The 12,436-nt window shown below is 34.0% G+C and overlaps 2 protein-coding genes across 3 annotated transcripts; one reads left to right on the top strand and one right to left on the bottom strand.

The window, feature by feature from the left end:
- Positions 1 to 6,134: 6,134 nt before the first annotated feature.
- On the bottom strand, positions 6,135 to 11,645 carry LOC107760426 (putative aminotransferase ACS12). Its single transcript, XM_016578472.2, has 4 exons — positions 10,947 to 11,645; positions 10,698 to 10,832; positions 8,759 to 8,919; positions 6,135 to 8,601 (listed from the first exon to the last, which is right to left on the bottom strand). The coding sequence occupies exons 1-4, from the start codon at positions 11,418 to 11,420 to the stop codon at positions 7,758 to 7,760; spliced, it is 1,614 nt and encodes a 537-aa protein (XP_016433958.1). The 5' UTR covers positions 11,421 to 11,645; the 3' UTR covers positions 6,135 to 7,757.
- Positions 6,310 to 7,675, top strand: LOC107760427 (uncharacterized). 2 transcript variants are annotated; one of them, XR_001642396.2, is made up of 2 exons: positions 6,310 to 7,250; positions 7,359 to 7,675. XR_001642396.2 is itself a non-coding variant. In XM_016578473.2 (2 exons), the coding sequence occupies exons 1-2, from the start codon at positions 6,310 to 6,312 to the stop codon at positions 7,464 to 7,466; spliced, it is 978 nt and encodes a 325-aa protein (XP_016433959.1). In that variant the 3' UTR covers positions 7,467 to 7,675. The 2 variants fall into 2 exon arrangements, 1 of the variants encoding a protein (XP_016433959.1); XM_016578473.2 differs by having other exon boundaries at positions 6,310 to 7,179.
- Positions 11,646 to 12,436: the final 791 nt, after the last annotated feature.

The following is a 12,436-nucleotide window of genomic DNA, read 5'->3' as shown; positions in this document are numbered from 1 at the left end:
CAATAAATAAAGGTCAGCAGATTATTATGTCTTCTAGAGGTTTGCCGTCAACATTGTTTGGTGTAGATTAGTACTGAAAAATTATTAGTTTTGTTTTCTTTTTGTGCTGGTTCAAAGTTAAAAACAAAGATCGAGGTATCTTTGCTTTCTTACAAAAAACTAGTAAGGGATGACCTGTGCTGTGCACGGGCCCAAGTTCAATTAAACTAACATAATTTTAGTGAATTAATAATTTAGCTTTATATTCTAGAGGTTTGAGTATGATTGAGAAATATAATCGCAATTTAAGTTAATGTGAGTGAAATAGTAAAAAAAAAAATATTTAAGCAAAATAAATGCAATTTTTGGCGCAAATTTTTGATAAATTTTTTTATGTTAAGTTCATGTCCAAACATAACTTAAACTTGTAAATACTTTTTTTCTTTCCAATTTTCAACTTCAAATACTTTTTTTCGGCCTCATTCGGATATTGGTTGAATGCTTCTTAAAATTTGAATTTGAACCCCAGTGATTATTATATATAACTTGTTAGACCCTTTATGTTGAGAGAAAGGGAGTATATAATAAAATGTGATTAAGATCCAACATTAATAAGTTATTTTGATTGTTGTTACTTATTATACTATATTGTATTGTTATTTTAATTTTATTATATCGTATCGTTAAATTTTTGGTTACATAATGACAAAAGGTGACACATTATGAAACGATCGATTTGATCTAAGCGCGTAATTACCCTTTTTTTATGTTGCCCTTTTTTTATTAAATAATTTTATTTTAATATTTATCCGATCTATTTATATAATAATTTCACCTCGTACCTTATTTTTTTTGTAATGGAAACATATTTTTTCAAAAGTCAAGGTGTAGTGTAATATTTTTACTGTTTGCTTTTTCTTTTTACAGATCCATCAATGCCCTTGAATCTCAATTAAACTTTTCCTCTTATTTCCTCTGTAAAAACTTCTAAGTTTTTGCTTATGTTTGTAAATTCATGTTCTTCCTCTGTTTGATTAGGAAATATGTCTTCCATATTATTGTAAGGAACTAATCCTCCAACAATATTACACTAAATTTGCACCAAGCTAATCACGTAGCTTGAAATAATTCATTTTAAATTATTAAACTTTACCGGCTAATCACTTCAGTTTATGTATATCGTAGCTTGATAATACTTGAAAATGTTTACATCAGCCATTTGATACTCTTGGAACAGTTAGAAGGTTCTCAAAGTTCACAAATTTACACAAACACTAACGTCATTTAAAGTAAAAGTGATAATTCAAGGGTATAAATAAATATTAGTTGTGATATTGAAACATTAAAAGAGGGGTCCACGTGATAGGAAGTGACAATTTCAAAAGCTACTCTAGACGTGTGGCATGGAATGGAGGTGGCCCCCACACGATCATCACACTCAGCAAATATGTACAAGTGATAAAGCTTCATGTACAGTAGCTTGAAAGCAGATAATTTTAAAGGCGTTTTTTAATTCTTTTTAGTTAATCAAAATTACTTTATCAACAAACAAAGGCGTTTAAGCAGAATACTAAGTATTAAATTACATAGTTGCCTTTTAAAAAAAATAATGTAATTGCAACACCAACATGTGTATCATATTCTAAAACTTAAAATCATTACAAAAAAGCCAAGAAGACATATTTATCAGAAGATGACGAGAATTTTGGTTTTGAAGAAAGTTAGTGTGTGCTGAAAGAATAATCTTTAGAAAGTCTATTTTTGCTAAAAGAAATTATCGCAAATATATCTTTTGAATATACCATTTATATTATTTAAAAATATTATTGTTATTAATATGGGTACATGTGCAACGCGCGTATCCTAAAACTAGTAATATTAAAAACGTATTTAAAAAGTTGATAATTTAAAGGGTAAAGTAAGTATTTAGCTACCAAAAGTTTGAGAAATCTAATTGAGTGACCTTCTGAATGCAATAGAAATAGTTAAGTGATTTTTCTGCTACAAACAAAAGAAACACGACTTTACTAGGTAATTTAGAATAGGTGAGTGACCCTTAGAAGCTAAAAAGGTTACCCTGAGCAATTGCAATAATCGGGTTCATTAATATTCTTGGTACAGTAGATACTACAACCATACTCAATTCAATGGAATTGTTTGATCCCTAATCTTAAAGGGAATTAATCTTCTATACTTTCACACGTGAGGGGTTATTTCTTGATTTCGGCCATTTGAGTAATGGACTCGCGAAGTATCTATACGGAGAGGCGGAAAAAGAAATATGTTTTATGTAAAATACCCACACACACCCCAAAAAAATGAGAGAAACTAATGCAGATTGATGAAGCTTCATTCATCATGCACTCATAAATACTACTAGTATATATGACATTAATAAAAATATTCTCAAACGGAAACCGTAACTTTACGCTATTTGGTATTAATCAAAACAAAAGCAATAGACTTAAAATTGAATGCCTTAGAACCTATACTCAAGTTTATCAGCTTTGCAAAGAGGATTTTCCTTGGCCAAAAGCGCACGTCCCATAGACTTGAAATTGAATGTGCATGCATGTTCCTTTAGGTACCTATGAATCCCAAAACATTCCACCACACTTACAACTAAACCTACTAATCCCACCTTCTTCTTACAACTCTTGTACCTTTCTGTCTTCATCTTCATCGTCAAACCATAGTCGTTTTCAGTTTTAACAGTATCATCAACAGTAAGTAAAAATAACTTTTCAGATAAAGCTATTGCACTCTTGGCTGATTCTTCTTTCAAGAAAGCTTTATAGCATTGGGAACAAAGGTTGTGATTGCTTGGGTTACCATAGAAGCCGCAACCCCTTGCGCATAAACTTGTGTTTTCTGCTTTGTCAAAGAAGTCATTCTTTACCCTTTGAAAGAATTAATTTTCTTCACCGGTAGTAATAGTGTTGTTAGCTCTTCTCAATTGATGAGTGCAGCGGATCTTGTATTTGACGTTATATATAGAGGAAGCTTGTAATCCAAATTAAGATCGAACTGGGACTTTCCTAATTTAATATCCCTCTCCCCTTTTCATTTGGTTTTTGTTTGAGAATATTTATTATTAATATTTGGAAATCCTTGCCCGACACAAATTTAGACAATAGTTAGTGAGGTCAATCAAAAAACATCAAGTGCGAGTAAATTTTGTATCATTAGAAATCACTTACCTTAAATACGTAAGCTATGATCTAAGCATATATAGAGCACTATGAAAATGGCAATGTGATGGTCTTAATGAGTGAATAATGTAGGACTAATATATACGATTTTGTTCCATACAAAATTTGTGATCAATATGAATTAGTAAAAGTCATTTCAGTTACCAATAAAACTTACTCCATATACAAAACCTTTTTTTATCTCGGTTGTACATGAGTAAAAACAGGCACATACAGGGGAAAGCAATGTTAAAATTGCAAGAATTTTTTTAATATTGTTCAACCAGATAATAAAGAGGTGAAAACCAATGATCAAAATAAAAATTAATCAAGTAAAGAATGACTGGAAAATTTCGTTTTTAAAATTTTTGCATCATTAGATTCTCAGCAATAAGTATAAAGAATTGACAAAGAAATTTTACAAATAATTCATATATGCATAATTGTATAGTTATGACATACTTTCATCAAACTCATCTTACGCACGGCATGACAAAGTAAAACCACTTTAAAAAAATCCTCCTAGTTTTGTTATCAAAAACTTATATTGATATTAGATTTATCAAATAAATAACTAAAGTGAATTGTCTTCTCAAGAATATATATGAAATTCCTTGTTAAAAAAGAGCAAAGCTTGAATAAGAAAAGCATCATACGTTTTACAAGTCGGTGCTCATGGACTTTAGAGTTGCAAATCTATCAATAGAGAAGTATGAATCAAAGCATCTCAAAAGGAAACTTCCAAGTTTACACTAATTGGTATTAATCAAAACTAATAGAGAAGTATGAGTCAAAGCATCTCCAAAGGATAGTGCAACTTTACACTAATTGGTATTAATCAAAACAAAGGCAATAGATTTGAAATTGAATGTCTTAGATCCTATACTCAAGTTTATCAGCTTTACATAGAGGATTTTCCTTAGCCAAAAGCGCACGTCCCATAGACTTGAAATTGAATGTGCATGCATGTTCCTCTGGGTACCTATGAATCCTGCAAAACATTCCACCACACTTACAACTAAACCCTACTAATCCCACCTTCTTCTTACAACTCTTGCACCTTTCTGTCTTCGTCTTCATCGTCAAACCATCATCGTTTTCAGTTTTAACAGTATCATCAACGATAAGAAAAGATAACTTTTCAGATAAAGCTATTGCACTCTTGGCGGATTCTTCTTTCAAGAAAGCTTTATAGCATTGGGAACAAAGGTTATGATTGCTTGGGTTACCATAGAAGCCGCAACCCTTTGCGCATAAACTTGAGTTTTCTGCTTTGTCACAAGAAGTCATCCTTTTCCCTTTGAAAGAATTAATTTTCTTCTGGTAGATTGAAGCAACTTATCACCTGTAGTAATAGTATAGTTAGCTCTTCTCAACTGATGAGTGCAGTAATCCAAATAAAATCGAACTAGGACTTTCCTAATCTAACAATATCCCTCTCCCCCTTGTGTTTGGTTTTTGCTTGAGAATATTATTAATATTTGGAAATCCTTGCCCGACACAGATTAGGAAAATTGTTAGTGGGTCGATCAAAATTTCGGCCTTCTTTAATATGGATATGGAATGTTGTTTATATCCTTATTTAACTTCGCGTAATTGTTATTTCGGGGCATGCAATTTTTTTCTTTTTCTGTTTTCATTTTACTATTTTTGGAATAAATGATCTAGAGTTACTATCTAGATAAGCACCTAAGTGGCATGTTAGAGATGCAGGTCCTATGTCCACCAAGCCAATCTCTTTTTCCTTTCCCCTACCCCAACATTCTCCTTCTCTCAAACCCTCAAACATTTGAAAAGAACAAAAGAAATAAGAAAGTAAGAGAGAGAGAGAGAGATCTATACATCAAGTCGCTGTAAGAGTTAGATAGAATAGAATAAGAAATTAGGCCAAGCTTAATATAATAAAAGTAGGATATAAAGAGGGCCAAGGAACAAAAGCCAACACCAAGAACTAGATTAAAATTACAAAAGTTAGCCAAAAAAAAAAATATATTAAAATTAGCAAAGTCCTAATTTGATTTCCATTTGGAAAACCAACTTTTTATGTGATCTTAACTCCTTTTTTTCATTTTTTCAAATTTATAATCATTATTTTCCTTCATTGCCAGTAATTACTAAAATATTTGGGGAAGTATTGCGTACTTTTCACGGCCACAAAAATTTAATTAAAGATGTATCTTTTACCGCTATATTATTCTTTGTAAATTCATTAGATGATAATAAGTTGATAATAGTATTTCTTCTGTCGATGTACAAGAATTGTTAAAATTAAAATATGTTAAACAATGTCTTGTTTGTTAAATAGAGCACGATATATTACCCTAACAGCAAATATATTCACTTTCGGGAAAAAAAAGTTTTAGAATAATAAAAATTAAGAAAATGATAAAATGCGGCAAAATACTTATAAATCTCATGATAGACAGACTATGTGTAACTTATAAATCTTTAGGAAATAAGATAATTCATCTCGCAAGAGAAAAATGGCGTGCCAAAAGATTTTTTTTTTCTTTGCAGATGTTTCGTATGTAATTATCGCCTCTATTTTCCAGTAAAAATTAGAAGGTTTTTCTAAAAGCACAATCATGTACTATATTTTTCGAGAAAGTAGAATTGCTATCATTCAATGATAGTAATGAATCGTTAATAGAAAACAAGTACGATTAGCTAAATGCACCATATGGAATTTGCAATATCGAAGAGTTCCATATAGCAAATTGACCAAACTTTGAGAGAGGACCCCAGCACTTTTCCTACTGAAGTAGTTAAGAGAGCATTAGTATACTACTAATGATCATTGAACTCAAATCTAGAGCTAATCAAATGTTTTAGTTTGGTAAGGTTAATCAAGTTTGTTGACCGGTTCTTCAATTGGCTAGGAAAGCACGCTTCTTCGAGAAAAAGAATATGCCAAAAATCGTCAGTCAAAGAATTCTTCACACACGAGTGTGTGAAAGAAGACAATTAAGAAAGATTTCATATTAATATATATATTATCTATAACAGACAGTACGTTTGCCTAATCTTTCTTTGCTGAAATGGTGCGGTTGGCATGTAGGTTTAGTTGCAAACGTCTCTAACCCACTTACCTTCTGCTATATATGTATCATGTATACTGTTTGCTCAGCAATAAACGAAAATGGCTATGACAATATACACTCCTCCAATGGCAGAAAACAACCCTTCTGGGAATTCCGCCACTAAGAGAGAGAGACAACAAATTTCCATTCCATTTATCTGGGAAGAAAGACCAGGAATACCAATAAAGGATTGGAAACCAACGCCTACGGCTACTACTAGTAGGTTTACATTTACGCCCCCAGTTAAGCTCATCGCCTCTGTCCCCTTTGAATGGGAAGAAAAGCCAGGAACACCACTTCCTTTCTTCTCCCATACATCTCCACAAGAAAATATCATTGGCTACCCTTCAACTGTTCGAGATTTGCAAGAAAGTGGGGACAACTTCTGGGCTGGCATAGGCGATTACATCAATCAGCATGGTTATCATGAAGAAAATGAGATATCAGAATCAGAAGTTGAGGCATCTGATTCTGAATCAACATATGAATCCTTCAGCTCAGCCCCTTCCCTCCTAGCTAATGGCCTCATACCAACTGTGGACATTTCAGGAGCTATTCCTGTGGAGCAAACTTCTCCGACAGCAGACATACACGACAGCCAGCTGAAGAGTCCTCTTTCACCAACTTCTGAAACCGGCAGCAGCGCTCTCAGTTATGCAACCGGAACTACAAGTCTAGTTGGGCCTGCTTTGCTGGAAAAGCTCTTTCCTCTGTTATCACCTAATTCAAGCTTTCTTCAAAACAGCAGTTACCTTGAAAAAGGAGGTTCGCATGATCCTCCAAAAGCACTTAACAACAATTTAGATCGCGTCAACAACTGCAGCATCAAAATAAGGCATCCACTAACTCTAGGCGAGCTAATAATGATGAGCCGGCGAAGAAGTTACCAAAGGAAGACTGTACAAATGCAGAAGCAGAGCATCTCTAAGGTAGTGTTCTGGAAAAACTAGTGAACCCAAAAACTAGTAAACCGAGGCGTAATACTTTGAATTAAATAGCAGTAAGATGTTTTCCAATTAATGCTCTTTATATATACCAGACTTAAGACCAACATATTTCAACTAAGGCTGCAATTTCTAAAAGACATACATTATAATACTTGTTGCAGGAACTGATGGACGATAACGCTTTTGGATGCTGCATCTTTGGAATTGGCAATAGCATCGGAGAACTGCACAACAAGTGGAAGAGGCAATTTCAACTCAAACTAATCTGAAAGATGCCCATCTTGATTCACAGTTTGGTACAACTTAGAAAGGGCTTAGCTATCCCCTGTAACCTTGAACGTCATCTCTGTTATCCATTCTTAATTTTTAAACTTGTGCAATATGTAACACTGTATCGTACTGCTTGGAATTGTAAAAGGCAACACGAGGGCAACTTTTGTATAAAGTGTCAATGATACACACTCTGAATTCCAAAGTAGGAACCGCGCATTCTCAGAAATAGATGACATAACTAACAGAGCCAATCCTATTTTAAAGCTATAAACATTTATGCTGGGGGCCTACCTACGTTCAACAACTTTACGTATCCGTTCCATAACTACAGGAATGTCCTTTTCTGCTAACGTACTAAAACAACATCTGAACCATCCAGGTTCAATACAATGGCAAGCTGACCCTGGAGTCACGTTTATCTTAGCTACATTCAAGAGCTTCTCCCACAGCTCAAGCTCTCCCTTTTCATTATAAGGGCAAATCAAACTGCTCATATTAACCCAACAATACAGACCTGCACTGCTGTTCATGCATTCGATGCCAAATTGTTTTAGACCTGCCACAAATAAGTCAAACACTTTTCGCAATCTCTCTCTGTTTGTTCTCATATAATCATGGATGAACCCAGCATCTGAAAGCATTGCAACTAATAGCCTCTGTGTTGGTGCTGAAGCGGAACAAAATCTTGTCAACTTTTTAGATGCAGCCACAACATTTTCATTGAAGGAATACATAACACCAAACCTAAACCCTGGAAGAGAAAGGTCTTTGGACAATCCATATATTATATGAACCCTGTCCCTGTCAGGATCCTCTTCATCAAGAATTTCAGCCATGCTTACGAACTCTTCACTACCGTAATTAGATCCAGCAAATATTTCATCTGATATTACATGGATGTTCTTCTCCCTCGCAAAATCTAAGAGACTATGTAGCATTTCCCTACTCAGTATGTTCCCTACAGGGTTAGACGGGTTTGAGATAAGTATTCCACGGACCTTTTGCCCTCGCTTTCTTGCCTGATTAAATGATTGATCAAGAGCATTGATATTCACTAGAAAGGCATCGGAGCTACGACAGTGAACGGGTATCAGATCTATGCCAGTTCTCCATCTTATGTCCCTATCAAACCTGCAGACAGAATCTTGTTACATACGATCTCACCTATGTGCATACATATCCAGAGGGAGAGGGAGAGGGAAAGGGAGAGGGAGAGGAAAGAGAAATATAGGAGATGGAAAAAGACAACGTGATGTTATCTTAAATCAGGTTGAAAATTAGATATTACCCAGGATAATAGGGTGTGGGAACAAGCAAAGCATTCCCATGGTCAGCCAAACAAAAGCACAGAAGCTCAATGGCTGGAGTTGCACCAGATGTTAACACCATTCGTGATGGATCAAATGACACTTTTTCTCCCATGACCTGAGACATGAAGCCTGCCATGGCCTTCAAGATTAAGACGATAATGTTACAATATACCCTTTTGAAGCAATCCTCTGATATCGGTGATATAATTAGAGTTTGAAACAAATAAAATGTCCAGAAAATTGCTTATTAGGCAGCAGACAAATTAAAGTGCCAAAAAAATGAAATTACAATAGGTGGAATATGGAAAACAAACCAAAATTACATGAACATTAACCACCACTAGTATATTTTAAATCCCAAAGAGAAAAAATGTGAACTCTTGGAAGAATTGACCCAGATTGGAGTAATCTGAAAATCTCAATTTAACCTGTTTTTCCATTAATGAGGCACATTTTGGCAGCCAGGAAGTTGATAAATTAAGATCACTGCCTTCAGGTCGCTGAAGAATCTTAGAAATCCAAAAGGAAGCAAACAGTACAGTACGGTACAAAATTCTGACCAACTGATGTTGTGAAAAGCGAAAAGCATTAGAAATGCATCAAGCTATGCTGAAACTTTAAGAACAAAGTACAATTAAAGCTTGTGCTTTAATAAAGAAAGGCATCGGTAAAAGAAAAATAAAGAAACAAATATGTAATGCAAGAAAAAATAACAATAAATACAAACAACAATTACATGGAAATGAAAGAAATAATAACTGCAATTAAGTGAAATATAGGGAGTCAGAACCATGCCAATCAAATTCAAAAACCATTTTAACTTTTTGATCCAGAAGCAAGGTGCACTTTTTAATTTTATGGAATAACGTAAATAATATTGTTGATATTGGGAGAAAACCTCCTATACAAGCAGTATACCAAAATAAATATCTATCCTACATATCTATCATCTAATTTTTTATTCTTAATCACTATCATATTATCCATGAAATTTTATAGCCATATATATTTCTTTGCTAGCTGTATTTATTGTTTAGTGTCAACTTCAAGACAGAGACCATGAGAGCCAAGGTGCATGCTTTAACGATTTAGTGCCTATGCCAAAGATATGCCTACGCAATGTGAAGTACTCAGACTGTGTTTACACCTAACTTCAAGGCTTAAGTGCGCCTTTAGTGATGCTGATTAATACTCTGTCTTCCCAAAATGCTAGTCCTACTCTTCTTGTTCTAAGGTTGTCCCAAAATGTGGCCCTCTCTTTAAATAGAAGATTTTAATACATTTTAGATACTAGAAAAAGTTGTATAGAACCCACTTTTACTCTTTTCGAATAATATAATTATGCCTCTAATTTTTTTCTTTAACAAAACATTTAATATGACATGTGTTTCTCTTAACCGAAAATTTTGATTCTTCTCTTAATAAATCGCAATAAACAAAAATGTATAACCAAATTGGGACAGGACGGAAGGAGTAACAAAAACATCAACTTTTCAAGCAAAACCTGAATCTACTGCCTCAGCTCACCCCATTCCTCCCCATTCCAGGCAAAATAAGGACTTTACCTGTGAACATATATATTCTCATAGTTTTCCCTGGTCATATTCAATGATCAGAAGATGAACATAATTTCAGCTCAAACCCATAACAACACTATACGCCTCAATCACAAACAAGTTGGGGATTTAGGCATAAATTATTTTCCACTAAACTCCTACTCGTTTCACTTACTCCTATCACAGTTAAATATCTCATCAAACACCGTTTCCCATTCGCCAAACTCATCCTTCTATTATTTTGCTGAAAGAACTTTTGTCATACCACACAGGCCTTAAGGCAAGAACTCTCACCATACTCGGGAGCAAGTTCCAGTAGAAAAGATTTCAGAAAAAATGAAATGAAAATAAAATGCATTACCACTTTCAGCTCAGTCAATCCATCATTCGGCTGGTACGTAAGAATTCCATTGATATTCAATCTGTCACCACCTCTTCCAAGCATCGAATCGTTCAAATTGCTTGAAAGCCACTTCTCTATTAAATCTAGCGACAACTTCGAGCAAATACAGAAAAACACATTGCAAAATCATTCATTCTCCAGTAAAAACAATGAAGAGATAAACCTATGAAATAACAAGAAAATTCAAAATAAATTCATAGACGATACCCTATTTTCTGCTAGTCCCAGATCAATAATCCCGTCTGGATTATCCAGTTCATTGTATGGATCCGCTCGGAACCTATCCATTCCAATGTAATACGGGGAATCATTCGGTGCAGCCACCAAACTAGCTCTTGACGATAAAAAGACGCGACCAATTGAACCACGAGTTGACAGATTCAAACGGGAAGACGACCGTGGTAACTCGGCGAGGTTCGGCGATGACGTGGACGGTGACGGAGGATTAGAAGAAGAAGAAGACGGCTTAGTACGGTGTCGTTTTAAGTAGAACTGGAGGAAGTAAAAAAGAGCACAAGGGATGAGTGAACCTAAAATAAGGCCGCCTCTGCCTTGAACTACACCTTGTAAGGGTACAACGAGTCTCATGCCTGAAGTCCCTTCCCTGCCTCTTGGCGGAGATGTTTTTGCGGTGTCGGTTTCGTTGTCTGAATTAGGTTTTGAGTTACCGCTCCGGGTCATATGAGCCGCCGGATTACGACGGCGGGAAGGTGGCGATGTTGTCGCCGGAAGGGTTTGGCTTTGCTGCTCTTTTCTAGTTTTTGCTTTGCTTGGCTGGCGAGGGAAGATAGGATTCTGTTGATGAAACTTTTAGCGGAGTGACGAATTGTACAAAAAAAAATCAAATTATGGTATATGTCATGCTCTTAGTCCATGTCGATTATCTTCTCAAATGTTTAATAACATATTCAATAACATATTTTTATACTTAATGATATATTCAATGATATATTTTTCTTCACTTTTCATGCCTATATAAAGGCCTTGTAATAGATAAGAAAATACACACAATTGAAGAAGAAAATCTCTTCCTTCTCTCTATCTCCATTTCTTGTTCATGTTTTATTAAATTACTTTTATTTCATAACAATATGTCTTGTTCATGTTTTACTAAGTTATTTTTATTTTATAACATGTTATCAGCACGATTGCTCATTTCATGATCTTCTACGTCAAGACTATGTAAATTATAAGCAAACAATGGGATCAAGTACAATGAAAAATGTCTTGGATGATAATACAAAGATAAGTTTTACATCCATCTAAACTCATTCATATTTTCATATCTCTGCATTAACTTTATGTGCAGTGTTTAGTAAAAATATTTTTTTCAATTGTATCCCGTGAAATAAAGAACTGGAAAGGTATGTCTTTATTTGCTACATTTCTTATAGGACAAAGATAATATTCCAACGTATATATATATATATATATATATATATATATATATATATATATATATATATATATATATATATATATATATATATATATATATATATATATATATATGTTCTGACCTTTTACATACTATGATAGATAATTATTAAGGTAATTTAGTAATAATATTTTTACCATAACATGATGTATTTCATTGAAAGCTAAATTGACATATATCCTAACTAGCATTTTTGTTGCAGAGGAACTGTTTCAAGATTGAAATAGTTATATATGTCTTCTTGAAAGTTAATTTACTT

This window comes from Nicotiana tabacum, chromosome 4, assembly GCF_000715075.1.
Source record: "Nicotiana tabacum cultivar K326 chromosome 4, ASM71507v2, whole genome shotgun sequence".
NCBI lineage: Eukaryota > Viridiplantae > Streptophyta > Magnoliopsida > Solanales > Solanaceae > Nicotiana > Nicotiana tabacum.
This window is presented reverse-complemented; position numbering and strand designations above follow the sequence as displayed.

Bases quoted from the DNA above. Each gene is read 5' to 3' on its own strand.
- LOC107760426 (XM_016578472.2), bottom strand. From the start codon at position 11,420: ATGACCCGGAGCGGTAACTCAAAACCTAATTCAGACAACGAAACCGAC. The intron at 10,833-10,946 runs GTATCGTCTATG...ATTTGCTCGAAG, and splicing joins TGGGACTAGCAGAAAATAGG to TTGTCGCTAGATTTAATAGA. The intron at 8,920-10,697 runs GTAATGCATTTT...TTAATCTTGAAG, and splicing joins GATTGACTGAGCTGAAAGTG to GCCATGGCAGGCTTCATGTC.
- LOC107760427 (XM_016578473.2), top strand. From the start codon at position 6,310: ATGGCTATGACAATATACACTCCTCCAATGGCAGAAAACAACCCTTCT. The intron at 7,180-7,358 runs GTAGTGTTCTGG...TACTTGTTGCAG, and splicing joins AGAAGCAGAGCATCTCTAAG to GAACTGATGGACGATAACGC.